The following is a 26221-nucleotide window of genomic DNA, read 5'->3' as shown; positions in this document are numbered from 1 at the left end:
GTGTGCACTGATCCTCAGAGGTGTGCACTGATCCGCAGAGGAGTACAATGATCCACAGAAAACAGTTATTACGTGGCTAAGTGATGTGTCAAAAACCCCGATTTGGACCTCATTCATTTCTTTTTTACCCCTTCGATTCTTCAACACAATGTCTGAGGAAATGTGATTACTTTGAATGGAAAGATGTTGCACTGGAAGATGGTTACTACAAAAACCTCATCTATTCCATGAAGCAGCAGTTGGATTCCAAAGAGGATCTTGGCGTCATAAAAAACTTGAGGACTAAGAATGTTGAGTTGGAGATTCTCCTGAGTAAGGAGAAGAGTCTAGTGGCAAGCATGGAGAAGGGGATGTGTGATTCCAAGAAGAGCATACGTATGTTCAAGCTGTTGGTAGTTGTTCTAGTTGTTTGGTATCTCATGTTTGTTTTGGTTTTCAGTTACCTAATTAGTGTTGGGATGTGAAGCTTTTGGTGTAGTTGTATGTATTGGGATGTGAAGGTTTTTTTGTATGTTTTGTAAAGTCTTCCTAAAGTGGTAATGTGCTGCATTTTGTATTTTTTTTTGTAAAATCCCAATAACAATTGGTAATTAGGGACGACTAGTCTAGTATTCCAAATAACATAATCAAAACATAAGAAAATATTCTTAAAACAATAATCATAATACAATCAAAGTCTACTATTCCAAATAACATAATCAAATCATAAGAAAATATTCTTAAAACACTAATCATAATACAATCAAAGTCTACTATTTCAAATAACATAATCAAAACATAAGAAATATTCTTAAAACAATAATCATAATACAATCAAAGTCTACTATTCCAAATAATTTATGCCATCCTATTACGGTAACTAAATCCCGTATCTCTATGTGACTGACGTGTCTCCACTGGTACACCCGATGCAGGTATTTCCATGAACATGCACACAAAAACTCCACAATCCCCTCTTTCTCCTTCTTCTACTTTTTCATGCTGCGGCACATGTTTAGCTTTAACGAATTCCACCTCAGTAGGTTTCTGTCTATTGGGAAAATGGGCCCAATATGATATGTGGTCTAGTTAACTTAATATACTATCTCACAACGATTTGAAACTACCGTCACCCGCATATTTTTAAAGAAACCACACCATTCGGCTAAATCATATATGCTCACTTTCCATGTAAGGAGATCCATATCAGCCAAATACCAATGTAGGTGCGGTATGTTGATGGGAATTAAAACCTTAAAAAAAATGATAAGTTATTAGATATATACATATTTTAATTTATATACATATATATATATATATATATATATATATATATATATATATATATATATATACATATATATATAAATTTAATATTATATGATATACACATAAATAAATATACTAACCCGATTAATATCCTTCAAATGTGGTCCATCAACCATCCCAGATGCTACACGCCTCAAATAATGTTGTTTCCCATGTTCCAAAGTCGTGCCTTCAGGATTAATAATCGTCCACCTACCAGTCAACGGATTTATTTCCTTGAGCAGGGACGCCCAGATAACCAAATGTTGCGTGTTAGAAAAAAAATTCATTTTGAACAATTAATTATCCAACACTTTTTGTAATATAAAATAAGGGATGTGTGTTACCTCAGAGAGCAACCATCCAGAGCCAATACCAAGTAAACTTAACCAAAATTCCCAATTCATGTCAATACCTCTTAAAAGTCTATGCTCCACAAATATCGCTCCTATGTTCTTTCCCCACAATTTCCAAAATTCATCATCACAATCTGCATAACTGTCCAATAGTAATGGTCTTTTTGCAACATTATTGGACTTCTGCGGTTTTTTCCATTTTCTGTTCTTCAATGGTTCTGTCGACGGAACCTACAAAATCAATATGTTAATTAATTTGGAACGATTATATACTATATAAATAGAAATTACTTAATTTTATACCTGTGTGTAAGGCTCCCTACAAAATTTCAATTTCATTTTTACCCGCCCTTTTAACGGTGTAACTATGTTATCATTAACTTCAACAATAGGCGGTGGCATCTGCACATACGTATGATCTGACTCTGGATCTAAACCACGAAAAATATGCTTCCCCCGCATCCACCTTTTCCATATCGTTCACACCAAATTGTTTATCTTTTTCCCAATTATCCATTCTCTTCCGAAAGTGCTCGATTGTGGTTTTCAATTCAGTAAGAATGCCCATTAACTTGTCTATTTTACTGTCTTCTAGAGGTATGTGGTATGTTTCCTGAAAATGAGAGGCTGAGGTGTAATCTCCTCCTCGAAAATGAGAGCCTAAGGTGTAATCTGCTCCCTGAAACTGAGACGGGTGAGGTGATGGAGACTGCTACTTAGGAGGACTCTGTTGTTGCGGTGATGAAGACCGCTCCTTAGGAGGACTCTGTTGTTGCGGTGGCGACTGCACTTTGTCTAGAGTCCAACTTACATAACGCACAAAGAATGGAAAATGGATCTTAACAGGCGTTGGTTCAAAATGACGTGGGATGTTATTTTCCTGCAAAATTAAAAAATTAAATTTAAGTATATAAAATTGTTGTAATTTTTAACTATATATAATTAATATAAGGAATGTATAACTATACCACTGAAACGTCTAACATACGTAAACATTGCTCGAGAGATAATTGTGTTCTCATTCTTGGAATTTCATTTTATGTGTGATGCGCAAACCTCAAAGCTTCAGGAAATGTCTCCAAAATCCATGCCTAGTATTACGACAAAAAATTATGCTTTGTCCAAACTTATAAGCACTTAAAAAATATAAGTGATTGCACCTAAAACTAACCTTAAACGGAAGCTGAAAACTGGTCACCGTATACTTCATCATCTTCGTGTAACCCTCGCCCTCATTATCTCGTAAATATCTATAGATTTTACCAAACCATAATCGTATTTGTGTTTCACTATACCTCCACAAATACGTACCCCACGCAAACCTATCGTACTCATTATAATTAATATAAATCATCAACTATTTATAAATAAATAATAAATAATAAATTTAATACCTGTTCCAATTATATTGACTATCGGCTAGCTCATACACTGCCGACGGAATGCACGTATTGCCATCTCGTCCTATGAGACTCCTCAATAAAAATATCATTTGCATAACCATTACCGTATCCTCATCGCTACACGTCGAGAATGTTGGCCCTTTTATGTAGTCTTCTAAATCTTTCGGCTGTAAATCTTCATCTCTCACATTAGGGAACAACCGATTCCTTAATGTTGAACTTGTGCTAACTTTTGTATTTATTATATCAACATACGGTCCAAATCTCAAACCGCTAATCAAACAAAATTCCATTTCACCATATTCAACCACCCTGCATTGTACCTCGAACCGAAACTTTCCAGCCCTGGCTACGTCAACATCACGAACCTCATGCAACATCATCAAATGACAGAGCATCGGGTCACCATTCGGGGTAGGCATACCAATGAAGATCCCAAAAGCTGTCTCTCGAAATAATTCAACTTGCCTACTATTTAGTTTTGTAATGTACTTTTTCAACACAGTCTCCAACGCCCCTTTAAAAGTACATTCTGCAGCCCATCCACGCAAACTATGCTGCAAAAGATTAAACATATATGCCAAATTTTAAAAAATAGTACTGAAAAGTAATTTTAAATAGCATTGTACTTTTATTTTTATAGCATTGTACTTATATATTGTTTTTTAACAATTTTATGCAACAAAAATAATGTTTTTATTCTATAACTTTTTACAATGGTCTACACGAATAATTATCTTTCAAAATTAATTGTCCCTTTTTTATAACAAATTTACAGAATTTTATAGAAATGGTCCCATATATATTATAAATTTTACATAAATGGTCCATTTTAATAATAATTAAAGAAATTTTCAATGTTTTTTTTCAAATTACAGAAATAATTGGAAATCGATTTTAATATTAATTTACATATAGTCAACATAAAATTATCTCAATATTCAATGGTCCTTTTTAAGAGATAATAATCCATTTTAAGAGATAATAATTATAGAAAAAAATTTATATCGTTCCGCAGAGGCATTTATTGTTCCACAGAGGGCTCCTCTGCGGATCTGTTCTTGAGCAGAGGGCCTCTGCGGATCTGTTCATGATGAAAAACAGTGGAAAAATCGATTTCATATTTCTTCGATTCCAGTCCTTACACCCTAACAAACATACATCTTTATATATAACATTTAACCTATCAATTTCCAAGTCATATAATCAATTTCTACTTTCGAGTTTATACAAAGATTAGGAAAAAAATGAAATATTACTTGAGTTCCATATCCATCGGATAACACATCGGAGTGCAGTTGCTACATGAATCGAGCTCGCCGCGACATTGTTGTGTCCGTTACGATCAAGAATCGACGTCGCAGCTTCCTTCTGCGAATCGACTGCCTAAACCCTAAATCATAGCCTCCAACTGTGTTCGAGTAAGGAGGAATAGCAGATCCGCAGAGCAATAAAGAATCTGCAAAACATATAGAAGATCCGCAAAGACGCCTCTGCGGATCCTTAAAACCCCCAAAAAAAATTGTCGTTTACCGATGCCACCTCATATTCGCAGAGCTATTCCGGTTCCTCAAAGGCTTTAGTCGATGCACCCTCTGTGGATCCTGTGGTCATTCTACAAAACTTCGATTTTTATACTTCAATTATTCAAACAACACCCTAAAAATTGTTATTTTACGAATTTTCGATTATGCCCTTCAAGTTTGTGACTGGGATACCGAGGATCACAAACAAGGTGTGAATAACCATGCAAATGTGTGTGGTACTCTCGATGTCGTTTACCACCTAATCAATGTGTCGGTTAGCCACACACGCTCCATTGATCTATGAGAATTAATGTCCTATCCTACCCGTTCGGCTAACGACCCTCCACTAGTCAAGAGTGTGGTGGGTAAGAGTGGATACGCGATCATTTTATAGGCCGCTTCCTTAAACACCCCTTATAGACCAGCTTTATGAATGAGGACTACTAACGGTAAGACTGACTCAACTTATACATATATATATATATATATATATATATATATATATATATATATATATAAGTATTAATCTATTAATATTATAATAGTATAAGGGTTGAATTTTTAAACTTTTCAAACTCTAGGGTTTAGAATTTAAATATTTCAAAATCAAAAACTTTTTAATCAAAATTTAAATTCCAAAACTTGAGGGAAAGTCTTGAAACTTTTCAAAACTATCTAGATGAAATTTAAAATAATAAAATAATCAAAAATATTTACAATTATCTAAATTTGACGTAGTCCAATTTTATTTGGCAAGATAATCACAATTCAAAATTTACAAATAATTAGGTTATCATATAATCTAGTAATTATCTTAAATTTTGACCATTATCTTCTAATTAGATGAGCATAATCATTACCTTATCATAAAAATCAAATTTTATCAGTAAAAATAACTTATGGTAATGATCCTAATCCAATTCTGGACAAAATCACGAAAAATTTGCCAACAGACGAGTCGAATCGTCGAGTCAAGCGTTGGACTCGTCGAGTAGCTGCAACTCGTCGAGTCCCACAGTGGACTCGTCGAGTTCATCAGGCAGTATGCAGTTTTCGGCTCTATTCAACTTTGAACAATTAACCAATGCATCAATATAATAGAAAACACTCTAAGCTCTGATACCACTGATGGGTTTTGAGCACTATAACATCCCTATGGTGCACATACAACCCTAATGCTTTGGATCTAGGTTTTGAAAAATTATACATGCAATATTAATTATCCAAAGCATGAAACCTATAACTAGCATACAATTTTTGAGAATGCAGCATAAACCTAAGTTAGAAAAATTACCTCTTTGTTGTAGCTTGTAGATCTTCAACCTTTGGGAGCTTACTACCTCAAATGTGATACCTCTAATAAGTCACAAACACCAACAGCAAGTTTGGAAGAATATGAGAGAGGGGAGATGACAGTAAATTCGGTTGGTACTCTTCTAGGGTTCAAGTGGCCGATTTTAGGGTGCCCAAGGGTTCCTTATATAGTTGAGCTACTAGGGTTTCAGGTAAAACCCTAATCCAGTTGCTTAATCCTCAAGCAGCCCACATGATCCTTCCAGAAGGCCCTTATGGACGAAATCTATGTGGGATATCCATAAGATTTCGTCCATCCCTTCCTTAGGGATCCTAAGCCCAACTTTGCAATTATCTTATAATTACAGTATATGTCCCCTTAATTTAATTAGTCTCTTTTGATCACCAAATTAATTTCTGATCAACACTAATTAATTAATATGATTTCTCAATTAATATATTATTCTAATAATATATTAATAAATCACAATTAACCTCTTTTCTCATAATTCATCCAGTCAAGTTGCTATGGTAAAGGCAACCCAAAAGGACCATGCTACTATCGGGTCAAGTACATACCAATTATAGTTATGGGCTTAGACACCTAATCCAACAATATCGTGGTATCTGAGTATGATGCCCTAAATTGTTGCACTATTATGAGACTTGGGTTTGTTAGACGGCAAGTGGAACATCGAGCGACTATTATCTATTCCAATTATGGACCCATCAGTTAATTGTCGTCAGAAGTAGTGATGCATAAACAGGGTGGGTGTGCGCACCTATTTATGATTGGATCGCAGAGCACGACTTTAGTGAACTCGGTATGGTGATGGCTTGATGATGTGACTGTGAGGTGATAAGTGAGTGGTTGGATCCAGGTGGGAGTAATCACCTAGGACTATCAGGGAAAACCATGGTGTGGGCTCATGGCGAGCGAGAGAGTATTATGAGACTACCGGGTGTCGTAGCATTCACAAGTCAGTGAGAGAGTATTGTGAGACTACGGGGAGCCGTAGCATTTACTAGTCAGTGAGAGATTATTGTGAGAGTACGGGGAGCCGTAGCATTCACTAGTCGGTGAGAGAGTATTGTGAGACTACGGGGAGCCGTAGCATTCACTAGTTAGTGAGAGAGTATTGTGAGACTACGGGGAGCCGTAGCATTCATTAGTCAGTGAGAGAGTATTGTAACACTGTGGGGAGCCGTAGCATTCATTAGTCAGTGAGAGAGTGTCATAAGACTACGGGGAGTTGTAGCATTTATTAGTTAGTGAGAGAGTGTTGTGACACTGCGGAGATCCGTAGCATTCATTATCCAGTGAGAGAGTGTTGTGAGACTGCGGAAAGTCGTAGAATTCACAAGTCAGAGTGTGACGCAGAGGGGTTCTTAGGCCTGGGTAGCCTTGCCAATTGAGTCTTTGGGAACCTGGTGGCCGGACCAGGGGCGAGACTGGGTCTTAGAGATGGTCGGGAGCCATTATATCTCGATTTAGGGAAGGGTTGTCACAGATCGAAAGGATCAGGGTGTAATACACGCGTGGATTCGTGGATCATGGTTCATGAGTTGAGTATTAGATTGCATATGAGTGGTTCCAATTTTGCTGTTGGACCAGACTCTTGAGCTTGAGTTTGGCTCTATTTGTGTAAAGCGTATGCAGGATGAGATTTCGGATGTTCAGATGGATTTCATTTTGAGTGGTAATGGTTTCCATCTGATGTTTTAAACTTGAGTGGGTTGATTCATTTGGCTTGGGAAGGTCCACGACACGCATGGAACTAGGAAGGATTAGACGACAGAGGTCAGAGGTGAGGTGACTTTATATTGGTTGTTGTTGGGTCAAAAATAAGGTTTATACTTTGCTTTTCTAAGCATGTGTAGTTTTCGGTCTAGGACCGAAAACTCCTTGGGTTTATTTGTAGCTTGGACCGAAAACTCATGTGTTTTCGGTCTGGGTATTGGGTTTGGGCCTTGGGTTTTCGGTTCATATATATATATATATATATATATATATATATATATATATATATATATATATATATATATATATATATATATATATATATATATATATATATATATATATATATATATATATATATATAGGGGGCTAAGCATTAGTGTGGAAGTGGCCATAAGTGAGGCATAAGAGTGGGGGTGTTCATATTGTAAGGAGCTTGTTCTAGAGAGAGAAAGTGAGAGAGAACTTGTGTGTGTGTGTGTGTGTGAATCTTGTGTTGGAGCATCATTCTTATCATCAATACATTGAAGATTCATCAGTTTCTTCTTCTTCTTCTCCTCCATTCTATTTTGCATCATCCACTTGATTGGGATTCCGCACCATCATGTGGATCGGATTGATACGTCAAGCGAATTTGGGACTTACAGTTGCTATCAGAGCTTGTATTGTATCAATCCAATTGGCAAGATCTTGAGAGTTTTTGGACTTTTTCTTGAAGGATTTGGCGTTTTTTCTTAGTTTTGGACAAAATATTGGGGGTTTGCTCTTCATGCTTTTCATAAAAATGAGTTTTTGATTAAGTTTTGGAGCTAAAAAGTGGAAAAAATCGTGTTTTTTGACATAACCAGTGGCCATTTTCGCACAAGGAGGAGCTTGCCGAGGTGTTTTCGGCCGGAAACTCATTTTCGGTCAGCAGGTTCTCGGTCTGAAGGGAGTTTACAGCTGAAAGCGATGGATTTCAACAGAGCGTCTCGGATTTGCGGTCTGTGAATGTTTACGGTGGAGTGGGGTCTGCGGTGTTTTCGGTCCGAAGTGTTTACGGTGGAGTGTGGCCTCGCACATTTTCGGCCGAGATCGGTTTTCGTTCCTCGCTATTTTCAGTCCTCGCAAGTTATCGGCTAGCAGCCTATTTTCGATCAGCGGGTGCGAGGTTCTCGGTCAGCCTAAGACACCTCGCGATTTCGGTCCTAATTTCGGAATTTTGACATTTTTGGTCCTAAAATCAATTTTTCGAATTTTAAAGTTTCGTTTTCGGCCCAAAGCTTTGACTTTTAATTTTTGACTTCCTAATTTGACTTTTGACCTTAAAAATTTGACTTTGACTTTCAAGTTTGACCTTTGACTTTAAACGTTGACTTTTTCGTTTAACTTTCAAGTTTTCACGTTTAGTTTTTCAGTTTGACTTTTTAAATTTGACTTTTATGGTTGAATTTCTTGATTTCAAGTCAAAGGGCATTTTTGGAAATCAATGAGTTCCTGAAACACAAAAGTCAATGAAGTTTCATGTTCTCAATCTTGTGAAGCTACAATTAAATTTCTTTGTGAACAAAATGATTTGTAAAAAAGGAAAAATGAGGACCTTAAATATGAAGGATATACACTTAGGAAGGCCCAAAAACCCTTAAAAGAACAATTAGACGCCAAAATCAAGGACTTTCGAAAGCTTCAAGAAGAATATAGCAATAAATGTGAAAATTATACCTATGTTAAAAAGGAAATTGCCAAATTAACTGCCGAACTTGATGCATCGAAAGCTAAATATAACGATGCTGAATTGAACTTTAAAAAGTTTGATGTACCAAGTGAGGTAGTTGCGTCCATGATTGAAAAGCAACTAAAATTTAAAGATAATCAAACTAAGGGTCTAGGGTATAATAGTGTTCCACTTCCTTTCAATGACAACTATAACCCACCCCTTGATACCAACGAGGAAGAAATGCCTGCTCAGTATGGCCAAACCCCTGTACTAGCTTCAGTTAAGACTGAGCAATCTGGGCCAAGTGATAGTGTTGAGGTGAACGTTTTTGATGATTCTACTTCATATGCAGGTAAAGTAGTAGAAGATGAGGACAAGGAGAACATAACTAATTCTAGTTCTGCAAATTCTGTTGACTGTCAAATCAATGACTCCTTGAACTCTGAATCTATTGCTTCTAATCAACCTGCTATTGGTAAACACAGGCCACCAAAACAAGCGAAACAAAGTGCCTCCTGCAAGTGTGCTTGTGGGAACAATCAGAGACAAGGCAAGGGCGTGCTTCCAGGGACAAGCAGAAACAATTTCCAAGTGAAGAAACAGACTTGTTTCCACTGTGGAACACCTGGACACATTGCCAGAAGCTGTCCAAATCGCGCATATGTTGCCTACTATGCACAAGGATGCCAGAACGTGCCAAGAGGGAGATCCTCCAAAACAAACCCTTTGAGATCTCAATCGGGCAATAGTGACTGGAATGCAAAGAAGGCCAAGAATCAAACTCCCAAGGATAAGAAGGGATTGTCGGCCAAGAAGCCAAACTCAAGAAATGCTCCAGTGAAACCAAGACTGGTTAGGTCAAATCCATCTCGACGGCCGACTTCAAGCTCAAAAGCAAGAGACAAGGCACCCATTGGAACGAAAAAGAAATGGGTTAAACCCAACTACAGATGGGTACCAAAGGTTCCATCTACCAAATCATCTAATGATTCTAACATTTCGTCATCTTCTGTTTGTGATAAACAAGATATGTCGTGGGAGAGAGTACCTTACGTTGATGACAAAGGTCAATCCAGTTTCAAAATGGACTGGGTTCCAAAGACCAACTAATCCTGCACTATGTGCTGGAGCAGCTATGGAGGCATATCATCAGACTTCGGTTTGTTGATAGTGGCTGTTCCAAGCACATGATAGGGGACATCTCTCAACTGTACAACACTCAGAACTTTAAGTGAAGGTATGTGTCCTTTGCGGGAAACGAAGCAAGGAGAGGATCACAAATGGTTTTATGTGTAACGATGTGAAGAATTTTTGGATCTGTTCCCAGATTGAAATATGCATGCGGTTCTCAAATCATCTGGATACAACTTCCATTGGTGAATTACGGTTTGAGTTTTCTTCTCGATACTCCTAAGTCTTCTTAAAATGATTCGTTCCAAAGAAAAATTTCATTTAATTTTGCGCATTTATTTTATTTCTTCCCTATGCTCAAATTAAGGGGGAGAAATCGAAATAAAAAAATTAAGAAAAATCAAAAACTCAAAAATATGTTCTCGTGATTGTTCGTTTGTAGGTGTTCATTTGGGAAGTGATATCAAGAGAGTGATAACGGGCAATTTTGACTTGTGTAAGGTACCAAAGCTGAATTGTCTAGGCTCTGTATTCAATGCGCTGGTAGACACGAAAGATTCAAAAGGACTAGACATAGCTGACAATGAAAGGACTTGACAGTGTAGACTTAGATAGTTCTGTTTGGTTTGACAATTCGACACTCGGGTAGATTGAGCAGTGAGATAAACATGGGAACCTCCAGGATACACTAAAGTCATATGTATCTAGAATTGTAGTTTAAATATTCCTCGATGTATGGATTTATGTCCTTAATTCCGGTACTGATAGGGCGACTGGGGGATTCTGATAAAGTAGGTCTGTAGGAAATCATTTTCTTGCTTTCTGTCTGTTAGTCATATGTTGTCTCCTCTACGTGATTGAAAGAGATCTGACCTGGAACACAGCATATGCAACTCTATCTCTGTGCATCTTCTTATCTATGCAATTCTTTCTATCTGTTAGCCATATGATGTCTCATCTACGTGATTGGAAGAGATCCGACCTGGAACACAGCATATGCAACATTCTACTTCTCAATCTCTCTATTCTGGTTAGTCATATGTTAATTCCTCTGCGTGATTGGAAGAGATCTGACCTGGGTATACAACATATGCATTCTGAATTTGACTTCTCTCTTAATGATCATCTACTCACCTAAAGTAAAGAGCTCTTTGGAATTTCTTGATTACCGGGGTATATCAGGAAGTGGGAAACACGTTCTAGTACATCTAAAATTGAACCATTTAATAGGTTGTCTATAGATCTCGCTGCTGAATTTAAGTGGACAACAATATCCTTGGTCGTCGTCAGCTAAATGGTCCTTTTAGGAATATTATTTAGGAATACAGGTGCAAAAGTCTTGTCACTTATATTCTGTCCGTTTTGTCGATATCCTTTGTGTTTAAGTGGACCACAATACCGGCGATTGACCAGATCTATTCATGAAGGTGAAGGTACTGAAAAACAGGTTAAGGCTGTTTCAAAACTTTGATCCCAAATCAATCTTAAAGTTAGTTATTATTTTTGTTTTGGTTAAATTTGTTCATAGTTTCCTCTATGCACAAATTTAAGGGGGAGAAATAAAAAAAATTCAAAAAAAATCATAAAATTCAAGAAAATAAAAAAATATGTTTGTTTCTGCTTTTATTTCTTTTTCAGAAAATATGAAAAATCCAAAAATATTTTGAGTATTTTACTTTCTATTTTTATTTCTTAGTTACTTTTATCGTGTGCTAAGTTTGTTTCTAGTTTTGTTTTGTCTCAAAATTTCATTTGTCTTAGAACGAGAATTCAAAGGAGGAAGAGACTCAAGGAAGTTGTACCTTCACACAGATACTGTGAGAAGTCTCCATCTAAGCCAAGGTTGGGTCCTTGAACAACTGTGGTGAGAAGGGTCTTTACGATTCTGTGATCCACAGGGAGTTTTTAGTCGATGGTTACTTTTCAAGGCGCAACGGTGATCTTTGAAGAACGTTCATTCGAAGGAACAAGAAATGAAGATTATTCTTTCAACATTCAATCTTTCAACCCCAGAAGCAAGGTGAAGCTGTACTTGAAGATTATGTGACATATTGCATTGAAGCCTCCTCAACCAATTTGTTGCTATCTATGAACCTGCTGAAGTGATCAAGAAGATTCGTTTTCTGTTATTCTCTTTGAAGATTCTCAAGCTGAAAATGTTGATTTTCAAGAATCTTTTCATGAAGGCTCCACTCCAAACGTGCGTTCAAATTTAATTTTGAAGAAATGCCCAACAGTTCAAGATGAAGTCACTCACATAGAAGATTCATATGTTCATCTTGAAGTTGTGAAGAAATCGAAGATACACGCTGAAGCCAAGCTCATATTAAAGATTGAGAAGAAATGCAAGCTACAATCCTAGGGGGAGTTTGTTAAGTCAAAAGAAAAGAAAGCTATAAACCAAGGGGGAGATTGTTGGGTCAAAAATATGGTTTATACTTTGTTTTTCTAAGCATTTGTAGTTTTCGGTCTAGGACCGAAAACTCCTTGGGTTTACTTTTAGCTTTGACCGAAAACTCATGTGTTTTCGGTCTAGGTATTGGGTTTGGGCCTTGGGTTTTCGGTTCATATATATATATATATATATATATATATATATATATATATATATATAGGGGGCTAAGCATTAGAGTGGAAGTGGCCATATGGGAGGCATAAGAGTGAGGGTGGTCATATTGTAAGGAGCTTGTTCTAGAGAGAGAAAGTGAGAGAGAACTTATGTGTGTGTGAATCTTGTGTTGGAGCATCATTCTTATCATCAATACATTGAGGATTCATCAAGTTCTCCTTATTCTTCTACTCCAATCTATTTTGCATCATCCACTTGATTGGGATTCCGCACCATCAAGTGGATCGGATTGATACGTTAAGCGAACTTGGGACTTACAGTTGTAGTATTCGCTTAGGGTAAAGCGAACTTTGTGTTTTTGTGTGCCATATAATGGGTTGAGATAGACCTTTGGAGGTCTATCTTTGGGGTCAGGAGGTACAAGGGGTAGCCTTTGGAGGTTCAACTTTGGGGTCAGGAGTCGACCTTGTATTCAGTGTTGGAGTAAACATTGGAGGGTAGTTGGGGCTTATATTTGTGGATATCAGTGGATAGTCCCGATCGGACAGAGAGTGATGGGGAGCACTGAGATAGTGCTCAAAGACGATAGCGCAAATCCAGCAGTTTAAACAGAGATTGCTAACAGACCAGAGCCGTAAGAAGAGTTATGTCGAGCGGAGACAATCTATGCTAGAGTTCCAAGTCGTCGACCTTGTTCCCCTAAAGGTATCCCCATGGGCACGAGTGATCTGATTCAGGAAGCGGGGCGAGCTGGGCCCTCGATTCATTGACCCTTTCAGGGTGATTGCCCGGATGGACAAGGTAGCATATCGTATAGAGCTTCCCGAGGAGTTGAGCCAAATTCATAACACCTTCCATGTATCTCAACTGAGGAAGTGTGTAGCCGATGAGACGGCAGTAATTCCTCTAGAGGACATTCAAGTTGATGATCGCTTGAGCTATATTGAGAGGCCGATTGCGATTTTGGATAGAAAAGTGAAGGCCCTGACGAACAAGGAAGTGCGCTTGGTTAAGGTGCAGTGGCAGCATCGCAGAGGATCGGAATGGACTTGGGAGCTGGAGTCCGAGATGCGAGAGTAGTACCCCGAGTTGTTTTCAGAGAATGACTTCGAGGGCGAAGTCTGATTCTAGTGAGGGAGAATTGTAACGTCCCGACTCCCCGATATAATTTTATTGTTTAAATATTCTTCTTTATAGGGAAACTCGACGAGTTTGAGTCCTCAACTCATCGAGTAGAGGCTGAGATGGCCGCGTGGGTTTTACAACCAACTCGACAAGTTGGAGGGACCAACTCGACGAGTTGGAGCTGAGTGAGAAAACCCTAATTATCTGGGTTTGCACCCTATTTAAAGGACCTTAAGCCCTCCATTCCACCTCCCTCATCACCTTAGCGCCATGAGAGAAACCCTAATCGAGTTGTTATCATCTGTGTGAGAGAGAGAGAGAGAGAGAGAGAGAGAGAGAGCTATAGAGGCTACGAGTGTGTGTTTTGGTGTATTCTTTGAAGGAGCTTGAAGAGAAAAAGGCTTGGAACGCGAAGGAGTCCTTGGATCTGACATTCTTTCAGTGTTGGCAGCCATTTAGAGGTAAAAAGCCTCGAACTTGATCACTTGTTTGTTAGATCTCTCCATTAGAGAGTTATGGCCCATTTCTAGCTTCTCCTTGAGTCATTTATGGTTGTGAGCATGATATGGAGATGAGACTTCGGATCTGGATACTATTATGCCCTTAAGGCCTAAAGACTCAAGCTTAGGATAATCTCCATGGCCTAAAGTCCTTGTTGAGCATTGTTTTGGCGAGTTAGCCCCTAAAGAGCCATCCATGGACGTAAAGCTTGCAGCTTTACGTGGTATCTCAGCCTTAGGAGGCTAGATCTAGAGTTTGGGGCCTTAGTCTTACTTAAAGACGTCTGAATGAGAGATATGGCCGAAGGACTCGACGAGTTGGTTAGGGTTTTCCCCGATGTTCTGGACACTCTGCAGACTCGACGAGTTGGTAAGACAACTCGGCGAGTTGACTCGAGTTTTCCCTATTTTTCTGAGAACAGAAGGAACTCGATGAGTCGCATAGATGCACGCGACGAGTTGAGTCAACATGGAGTGTTGACTTGAGTGTTGACTTCCGTTGACTTTTAGGGTTTGGTCAAGTGGTGAACCTTGGAGACCATGGAGGGGTAAAATGGTCGTTTACCCTTTTTGAGATATAGTAAAGGAGTTAGCTTAGCAGTCTTAGAGTTATTAATATAAATTGTTAATTAGAGGTGATTATGATATATGTTGGCGGAGTCTAGACCTACAGTTTGAGTACGAGACATATCTGCTTTACTTGCGAGGTGAGTCTTCTCACTATACTTACCTGAGTGGTAATTACTGTGCGACCGGAGGGTCTTATTTGTGTTACTGACCGAAGGGTCTTATGTGCTTATACTGAGATATGTGATATTATGCATTTTGTCTTTGTGATTTATGCTGTATATTATTCTGTGCATTAATGAGATATGACCAGAGGGTCCAACCTGAGCCGTGATACCGGAGGGCCTTCACTGAGATACAGGACCGGAGGGTCCAACCCGAGTCGTGACACCGGAGGGTCTTCACTGAGACACAGGACTGGAGAGTCCATACCGAGCCGTGAAACCGGAGGGTCTTCACTGAGACACATAACCGGAGGGTCCTTATCGAGATATAGCCATGAGAGGCTAATTATTTGTGTGTGGTGTTTTGGGGGACTCACTAAGCTTCGTGATTACAGTGTTGTGTAAATGTGTTTCAGGTACATCTCAGGATCGCGGGAAGGCGTCGGCATGATTGTACACACCAGCTAGTTGATTGTGTTTTGAGGATTCTGGGATATTTTACAAACAATCTTATGATTTGTGTTGAAACAATTTTATAAATTGATTATGAGAAGTGTTAAACTGTGTTTTGGGTGGAGTTAAAAATGAAATTTTTAATTGAAAAATTAGAGTGTTGCAAACCGGCACTACAACGGGAATCGTAAAAAGTGAATTTATGATAAAATAGTTTTTAGCCTTAGAAATATAAACAAAAGGCGTAGTATACGTTAACCCGAGAGCATGCATTTAAATAACGTCCAAATCTAACTTCGTATGAGGAAGTTATATTTTTCTAAGATTTAGCATAGCAGTGCACAGTCCGGAAATCGAATTTTAGACCGGTCAATTTTAGCCAACACAATCTAAATGAGAATAGAAGACCTCGTTAGTAGGCGCTCAACAATAAAAAGACAGTCGAAAACGGAGCTCGTATGCGAAAGATATGGACGAAACTTAGTCCCTACTCTTTGAGCACGACGAATTCGATACAGATTTGTAAATCTGAGATAGAATGAGAATTAGCCGATGGAGTCTAAATGAAAGTCGTACTCGTAAATACCAACACGTGGATATAAAGAACGTCGAGAATAGAGCTCGTATGTTATAGATATGGACGAAACTTAGTCTCTACTCTTCGAGCGCAATAAATTCGATACAGATTTGTAAATCTGAGATAGAATGAGAATTAGCCGACGGGGTCTAAATGAAAGTTGTAGTACTCGTAAATACCAACGCGCGTATATAAAGAACGTAGAAAACGGAGCTAGTACGCGGAAGATACGGATGAAACTTAGGGCCTACTCTATGATCAAACCCCTGTAAATAAATGATGAATTCTTCATATTTTTTTACACCATTCCTCTAAACTCTCTCTAGAATCCTTCTTTCTTTCTTGTTCAGTTTCTCCTAGTTTTAGGGTGCGATAGAGAAAACTGAATCGTCAAAAAGGCAATGAAAGAAGTTTTTAGAGTCGGAATTCTGTCTGCGTCATTTCTCGGTTTTCGTTAAAAACCCGGTTAGTTAAGCTACATTATTTTGCTTTCAATTTAACTTATATTTCTAGTCATAAGTCGTTATTTATGAACCTATAAACAATATATGTGCTAAGTATTATAAAATATAAAGTGATATTATAATATCTTTTAACTACTTGTGGTACGGGGAATCTGATTTGAAGGGTCGCATAGGGTTGTTGGATTTTAGAAGTGCTATAAGGCCAAAATGGTCATGCCCTCCGGTATTTCATGTTTGGCCCCTGTCTGTACATAGTGGTTGAAAAGTATTATTTAACACTTATAAAACAATGTCACTCGTAAATAGTCACTATAAATATTAGACTAAAATCTAGTGGTAATGATTTTAGAAGCGAAGGAAAATAGAATTGTTAGAAGCGAAGCGCTGCCCGAGTTTGGAATCATCACTTTAACAAGTGAGTGCATAGTCCCTTTCATGAACATGATTTTAATACAAGTATTGATTAAAGTAATAAATATATGTTTGTGTGTGAAATATTTGATATTGCCTAAAATACGTGTTAAGAGCATATATGATAAAATATGATGATTTAGGATACAGAGTAAACCTAAATTAATTAAGAGGAATATTTGGTAATATCTCCTTGTGAGTACGAGTGAGATATACACGGAGAGTAGAACTTTAAAACTTGTCATTGATCCGAGAGCATGGATTTGACTTAGTCATTCGTCCTTAGTCCGAGAGTATGGAGAGGACAAAGTTATTTGTCATTAAGCTGAGAGCATGGATTAGACATAGTCAATTGTCCTTAACACGAGAATATGGAAGGGGCATAGTTATTGATCTGAGAGCATAGATTAGATATACCCGATCCGGGAGTATGGATTAGGTAAAGAGGTTAAATATTAGATCTGAGAGTATAGATCGTGTCGTCATGAGGATTGATGGGGTGGGGTAAAATTGCTTATATGAGGTAAAATTGTATATATTGTGAGTTCTAAAATATATATATATATATGGTATAACATTATAGGATTGAAATCCCTATGTACTCACCAGGTTTTCCAACCTGACCCACTCAGTTTATTTGTATCACATGTGTCGATACGAAGCTACATTACACTGAGAGATTAAAGGAGACGTAAATCACTAGTGTAAATGAATGTAAGGTCTTTTTATGCTTATGTTTCTGTATTGACGATGATATCCCAAAGTTTTAATATAAACAAAATACATTTCTTCAGAAATGTTTTGATAATATATTTATCATGTTTTCTGGGAACAAATTTCGCAATATTATTCTTTAAAATGAATACTCTGATTTTCAAATAAGTATCAATAAAATTTTTAAAATGACTATGAATTTGGGGATGTCACACATTTCCACCTCCTAAGAATGTGGAAAAATTCAAGTTTGGTTTTATTGAAAAAGATCTTTGGGGAGTGGCCTACAAGATGAAAGAAAATGAGACTATGAAGTAGTGTACGTTGTTCTTAAGAGATAAGCATATTTACTCTACTACAACTTTGAATCAAATCCTTATAAGAGTAGAAGCGAACAAGTCAAACAATGAAAGAGATTTAAAGTGTGTTTCTGATATGCTCAACTGGTGGATAGTTATTCGAATGACTTTAGCAAAAATTATTCATAAGGTGTTTGAAGTTGAAGAGAAAAAGTAAGAAAAGACCACAACAACGACTTGACACAAAAGGGGGGATTGTTAGGTTTCGGAAATATAATATGTCTAGTTATATGCATTGTTCGGAGCTTGGTTGTAATGTTTAGTGACTTTTCTTAATTCCAAAATATGTAGTTGTTATTCTGATTTCAGAATATCTTAGGTTTGCAGTTCTGAACTATCGACTTAGGATTCCTTTCTAGTGCTCCTCTAACGCCTATATACAGGGCCCTTAGTTAGAAGAATGAATAGTTTTTGCACACATAATAGTTCTGCACAATCACATTGTAACGAATTGTTCTTTTTATCCATTAACGAAAACATATCTTATTTACCTCTTTGTGTTCATCCAAATCTATCAAATCTTCATATGACATTTTCATTTTAGAATCTATCGTTCCTATAATTTTTCACAATAATTCGTTTTGTCAAATATTTTAAATCCATGTGATCTCTTGCACGAGGTTGTAACTCTTCAAATATCGCTCACATCCCACAAGTGTCTCATCCAGTAATTCTTTAAATATCGCTCACATCCCAAGTTACTTGCAATCAGATTGAAATAGGTAATTGGGTCGGTGGTGGATGATGTTGAGACGACATACATTCAAGGAAGATACGTACTCGACGGGCCACAAGTAATGAATCAATTAGTATCATGAGCAATGCAACAAAAGAAAAAAAACATATTTCATGTTGATTTCGAAAAAGCTTTCAATTCAATAAACTAGGAGTATTTGGACTCTATCATGGATCAAATGAAATTTGGGTGGAAATAGAGGAAATGGATATTATGTTGTTTATCCTCAACAAACACATTAGTTTTGGTAAATGGTGTACCAACCAAAGAATTTCCACTATCCAGAGGGGTTCGACATGGGAATCCACTATCACCATTTATCTTCATCTTGGCCCTGGAAGGACTAAATATCGTTGTTAAGAGTGTCTGGGAAAAATCCCCAATTCATGGGGTCAAATTACCAAGAGATGGTCCTTTCGTTTCACATCTTTTCTACGCCGACGATGCAATATTCATTGGGGAATGGGACTGCAACAACATAAAAAACTTGTCCCACATCCTGAAATGTTTCCATATTTCTTTAGGGCTAAAGGTTAATTTCTTCAAATTGCATTTATCCGGTGTGGGACTAACAAAAGCAACTTTGTCTGATACTGTTCAGGTGCTGGGTCCCATTGGGTTCTATCATAGCGCTGAAGAAGAACTTAAAGCCAATTCTTGACGAACTTTCCTCCGAATTATCAAGTTGGAAGGCCATCTATTTGATGTTTGGGGGCCGCCTCACCCTCACTAAATTTGTTCCTATGTTTTACATGTCCCTCTTTTGAGCTCCACAAGGTATCATAAACGAACTTGACAAGATCAGACTGCGTTTTTTTTTTGGGGGGGGGGGGGAGGGAGTTGTGAGCTTACAAATAAAATCCAGTGGGTTGAAGGGGGATTACTTGTTGACTCTCTACTCACTCAAAACACTTCTCTATTAATCAAATAGCGGTGGAGGCACATGAACGAAAAGGGAAGTTTATGGAAAGATGTCATTCTGAGCATTCATAACTTACACAACAAACCGGCATCATACATCATGAGAAAATCATCAAACGGGGTGTGGTGCAATAATTCTAAGGAAGTTAGGTCTATCGAAAAGCTTCACATTGACTGTAAGGACATTTTTACCCTTACTCATGGATCGGATTTCAACATTTTATTCTGGAAAGATTCCTGGTGCAGTAATACTCATTTCCATCTAAAATTTCCCCATTTATATTTACTAGAAATAGTTAAGAGTTCTTTATTAGGGGATAGACTCTCTAGTAATAGTTTTTCATGGATGTGGAGATTCGAGCCAACTCTTGATAAATTAAATGAATTATTGCATCTATTCATGGATATTTGTAATTTGAATACTAATAAAAAATCTAATTTTGGGTTCAGATTCACTCTCAATCCCAGTGGTGAATATACTGTGAACACTATGGGGAAACTACTGGAGTCTAAACTGATTACATACAAAGGGATGTCAATCTGGTGGTCAAAGATAATCCCTCCGAAGCTGCGTTGTTTCATATGGAGGGATGTGTTAGGAATTTCGGTGGCGGAAACCTTGGCGACAAGGGGAATTAATTCCCCAGTTCTTCGTGTTCTATGTGTAATAAAGAGACAGAATCGGTTGATCATCTCCTCATTACCCGTGATTATGCACCACTGGATATTCAAATGGTGTGGTATTGAAAATAGAATGTTCACAAACATTAGAGAATTCATAGACTTCGTGGCTGCATGGTTGTAGGGGGAAATTGTCTTAGGAAAAAGGTGATCTTTATCATGGTGCTTTACTACCTTATTTGGAGCATTCGGCTATCCAGGAACGATAAGATCTTCAAACGAATTGGTGTGAATCCTAAAAAAATTGTTGACAACATAATTTCGCTTCCATACATATGGTCCAAGCACAGCACAAAGTGGCTCAGGTTGTGGAAATCTGTGTTGAGTGGAGCGTATCGCCTTTCATCCATCGTTTATTTTAATTTTTTTGTTCCCTGTATTTGTTATTTTTTGTTTCCATTTTCTTCTGTTATGGACTTGGTCTCATTGTAGCTTCTTGTTATGAGAGTGCCTCTCTCTTTTTAATGATATTTGTTGTTTCTAAGAAAAAAAAAAGATTAGTCTATGTATTTGTCTATTTTCCTTTAGAAGAAAATTGTATTAGACCAAAATTGGATGCTATAAAATACATCTGTTCGATTCCAATGAAATATTCAAAGGACTAGAAGAGTAAATAGAGGAGTTGAGAGCTAACTTGTGGTTTCCTGTTTATCAAATTGTATTTGACTATAAAAGCGAAAGGTGACCAACTAGACTCAAAGCTTACTACACCTATTGGTATGACTTGCCTCACATGTTTGGTAATGCGAATAAACAAGTTTATAACCAATAATTACATCATTAAAGAAATAACAATTACACAATTGCTTATCCAAAGGGTTAGGTGGTGACAGGCATTGTAACATATCATAACATTCGGATTAACATGTGGGATTTATTATTTATACCGGACTTGGTTCCAGTCAACTCTTTATGATATTTTTTTAAGCCAAGAACAATATAAATTGAAGTGTGGATCTAATCATCTCTAAGCAAACAAAGTTTTGTTTATGTTCACAAAACCATGCACACACAAAGCCACCAATTAATTTAATATAAAACAATGTCTTCTTCAGAATCAGGGGTTCACCTAGAAAAGTTTGTAATTCCACTGGAGGAGATCCTCTCGGCCACCCAAAACTTTAGTAAAGAAAGTTGGATCAGTAATGATGGAGTTGTTGATGTCTACAAAGGACAACTACAAAACCACACCGTTGCCATTGATCTCGTTGTTCCGTATTCTTACCTAAGAGATCGCCACTTCCGTAACCAGCTCAAGATTATTTCTAGATTCCACCATCAAAATATCATTCCTTTCATTGGCTACTGTCATGAAGGCAATAAGAGGATTACCGTATCCGAATACGCTGTGAATGGAGGCCTTGATGACCATCTCGAAGACCCCGATAAAAGGCGTTTACTAACATGGGCGGATCGCCTCAAGATTTGCATAGGGGCCGCAAGAGGACTTGAGTATCTTCACTCAGGTCTTGGCAACGACGGCATAGTAATTCATAGAAACATGAGGAGCCTATATATACTGTTAGATGACAATCTGGAAGCAAAAATTAGTAATTTTTATTACTCGATGTTAGTGGAGCGAAATCAGCCACAAGCTTATGTAACCAGTGTCATTAACCCTTATTACGAGGACCCCGTTTACAAAGAAAGTGGCATCGCGAACACAGAAGCAGACGTCTACTCATTCGGGCTTGTTCTTTTTGAAATGGTGAGCGGGTTGCCAGCTTATTTTAAAAGGCGCATTGATGATAATCAGGAAGGTATACTCCTAAATCTGGTCAAAATCTACTATGACGATGGCCTGACCAAGCTCATTGATCCCTATATAAGAGATGACATTAATATTCATTCTTTCAATGCATTTACGAAAATCGCGTATAGTTGCATTAGTATGAACTTAAAAGATCGCCCAACAATGAAGACGATCATCAAGAGGATTGAAGAAGCACAGAATTTTCAAGTAAGTTTTTTTTTTCTTTTCAATCTTTCACGATGTATTGTCTTGAAAAGCCATACTAAAGTTGTAAAGATAGGTACATATAACTTTAGGCATAAATAAAGATGAGAAAAATGACCAAAGGTTAATTGGCATTTTATTAATTTGTTTTTACTTTTTAATACATATTATAAAACAATTATAAATTTATAATGGTGAATAAATAATTCTAAGTTATGAACTATCTTAGTAACTAATCTATAAAATTAAATATAAAATGCTAATACGTAGATAAAGACTATATATATATATATATATATATATATATATATATATATATATATATATATATATATATATATATCTTTTTCTCTAATAAATGAATGTTTTTTTTTTTGCTATTTGACATACTCTTATTCAATTTGCCGAATGTCATTTTTGTAGTTACTTTGAATTAATTCTTTTTTCACATGTCATTTCATAAGTTTTTTCTATTTTATTAAATTCCACATATTATTTTAATGTAATAATTAAAATAAATATAACAATAAATGAATATCAATTTAATTAATGAACTTACCTTTTAGTTTCAAAATTTTCAAAATTAAAGCTTGTTAATTTTTCTTATTTATTTAAATTATTTGTTTAAATTTAAAAGTTAAAAAACGATTTCATTATAATAATTCATTATTTTTCCTGTTTCTTATAAATTTCATGTTTTCAAATATTTTGACCTTTATATTTATTTTTATTTTTTTTTAAATTAATCCATGTAATACATTGGTCTCTCGCAACTAGTATATATATATATATATATATATATATATATATATATATATATATATATATATATATATATATATATATATATATTATGAAGCAAATTATGTGAGGTAGTGGGATTCTTGTGTTGTAGGACTCTTGTTGTCAATTGTTCGGTAAAGGTTAAAAATGGCACCACATCTGTAAGCTAATTTAGTTTTGTTTATATTCACAGAACCACGTAACACCTCATAATAGCATCAACACACGAACCCTAGAAAGTTATTTAATTCCACTAAAGGATATCAACTTGGCAACCCAAAATTTCAACCCTCAAACTGCGATCGGAGAAGGTGGATTTGGAGTGGTTTACAAAGGACAACTATCTCTAAGCTGGCTAAATTGCACAGTTGCCATCAAGCGCCTTAATCGACAAGGCCACCAAGGGAAGAAGGAGTTCCATACCGAGCTTAATCTTATTTCAAAATTCCACCATCCCAACATCATCTCTTTCGGTGGCTACTGTGATGAACAAGATGAGATGATTATAGTTTACCAATATGCGGTCAATCGTAGTCTTGATTATCATCTTGTAGATCCGATTATGAGGCGTTCTCTAAAATGGGTACAACGCCTCAAGATTTGCTTAGGAGCAGCAAAAGGACTCCACTACCTTCACTCGGGTCTAGGGAAACATGACAGAGTAATACACAGGGACATCAAGAGTGGGAACATTTTGTTAGACGAAAATCTGGAAGCTAAAATCTGTGATTTTGGTTTGTCAACAAATGGCCTTGGAAATCAGGAAACTAGTAAACTTTTTACAAAAGTTGCTGGTACTAACTTTTATATGGATCCCATTTATTATGGAAGTGGCATTCTCCGTAGAGAATCTGATGTATACTCATTCGGGGTTGTGATGTTTGAAATGTTGAGTGGGAGGCCAGCTTATCACCAAATAGAGTTTGTAGATGGTAACCCACAACATTTGATAAATCTGGTCCGACAATACTATGAAAATGGACCTGAGAGATTAATTGATCCAGATATTAAAGATCAAATTGATATTCGTAGTTTCCATACGTTCAAAGAAATTGCCTATAAGTGCATAAGCTTCATTTCTAGTGAACGCCCTACGATGTACACAATCATCAACAAGATGGAGCATGCAATTTATTTTCAAGTAAGTGCTTTTATTTAACTATGTTGAAGAAGTCCATTTAAAAAAAAGCAAGAATGTAAACATGCATGAATTATTCAGTATGGTAACCGGTAGGAGGGTATACACATTTTTTTTTTTACAATTCCAATACGATAACTATTGAGAACTTACCCATGAGTCTAATTTGACTTTCAAGTTTCAACAGTTTTGTTCCTTTTGTAGCATTCAAAGTTCATAGTTAAAAAGGATCAACATTAGATGAGTGTGTGATGATTACAAAACATCTATAGAAGTCTAAAACTATCATGGAGCTTGTGAAAAAGGGCCAGATATATTTTGCTAGTAAAAAAAATAAAATTATACAACAATCCAATGTTAGTGCATGTCTGCCTTTTTCATAAGAAAAAGTGTTTCCTTTGTTTCCATCCTCTGCCTCTCTGCTTAATTCATAAAGGCAAAATTGAAAAATATGATACGGTGTTAAATTTTAACTTAGCCTTAAATAAAATTTCAAACAAATAAATTCTTTTGGGATGTGATATTTTTTGTGTTTTATTACAGGAACTTAAAATGTAAAAGATGAGAAGATGAGGACTTGTACATGTTGTACGTAGCTGGTGGGGACGATCGTCGTTTTGTGCTAAACAACAAATATAGTTCTTTCATTTTGGTTTATGATTATTGTAATCATCTCATATGATTACACGTTATTTTGTGTTCATTTGTAATTAAGTGCGTTATTTACTTTCTATAAGAATATTCCCAATACATGGAGTAAGATATATATGGAGTACATTGTCTTTTCAAAAGATCCATTATAGAGATAGATAACTCCAACATAATTGCCTATATAGACAACGTCTGTTTCTGTTGGATGGAACTATAAAAGACTAAAAGACAATTTATGTGAGCAGTAGTAACATCAATGAAGTCAGAAATACAAATCATTACAATATTTTGTACGTTGATGTCTTCAAACTGGGATATTTTACTAACCCATTGATGATTTTGTTTGGTCTAACATAATGAGACCCCCTGCAACTAAAATCTGATAGGCTAAGGTGGTGTTTGTTTTTTTACAAAAGCTTTTCTAGACCTCTTTTGTCTGCGTCACGCAGACAGCGCGTAGATGTTTGGTCTTGCAAACTGTTTGTTTTTAAAAAGGTCTGTGCATCATCTTCTTGACGCATATATGGAACTATGTCTTCTAACCTTCAAAAGCCATTCTAACTAATTTTAAAGATAGGAAAAAAAAACAACAAACGTCGGGGCCATTCTCATTTGTGGACAAAAAGAACAAAAAATAAATGAAAAACTATCATTTCGATGAATCATATTATCATATGCTGCAATATCCATTTTTTAATTCATTTGTGATGTAAACTTCTGCAATAACTTTATTTTAGAAATAAGTTTTCAAATAAAATATATATTTTTTTAATCTACGTTTAATTATGTTAGTTTAATTATTTTAATAAACTTGTTATTTGTTCACAATTTTTTTGGTATTCATATTTGAAAAAAAAAATTATGCTATTTATCTAACGATTTTTTATAACAATAACTAAAAGAATCAAATTTGTTATAAAACTTATCAAAAACATAGGTTCTAGTTTATTTTAGCAGCTCGCAGATTTTAAAAAAACAAACAATCTTTTTCTTGCAGACTGCAAACGTTTGGTCCACC

At 36.4% G+C, this 26221-nt stretch overlaps 1 protein-coding gene across 1 annotated transcript; it reads left to right on the top strand.

Annotated features, from left to right (window-relative positions):
• Positions 1–21635: 21635 nt before the first annotated feature.
• Positions 21636–25457, top strand: LOC145161354 (putative receptor-like protein kinase At2g39360). Its single transcript, XM_079080861.1, has 3 exons — positions 21636–22634; positions 23608–24555; positions 25096–25457. Exons 1-3 carry the CDS (start codon positions 21717–21719, stop codon positions 25108–25110), a joined length of 1881 nt encoding a protein of 626 aa, XP_078936987.1. The 5' UTR covers positions 21636–21716; the 3' UTR covers positions 25111–25457.
• Positions 25458–26221: the final 764 nt, after the last annotated feature.

Source organism: Lactuca virosa, chromosome 1 (genome assembly GCF_052849685.1).
Source record: "Lactuca virosa cultivar CGN04683 chromosome 1, Lactuca_virosa_CGN04683_v6, whole genome shotgun sequence".
Classification (NCBI taxonomy): domain Eukaryota; kingdom Viridiplantae; phylum Streptophyta; class Magnoliopsida; order Asterales; family Asteraceae; genus Lactuca; species Lactuca virosa.
The sequence above is the reverse complement of the archived record's forward strand: the minus strand, read 5'-3'. Positions and strand labels throughout refer to the sequence as shown.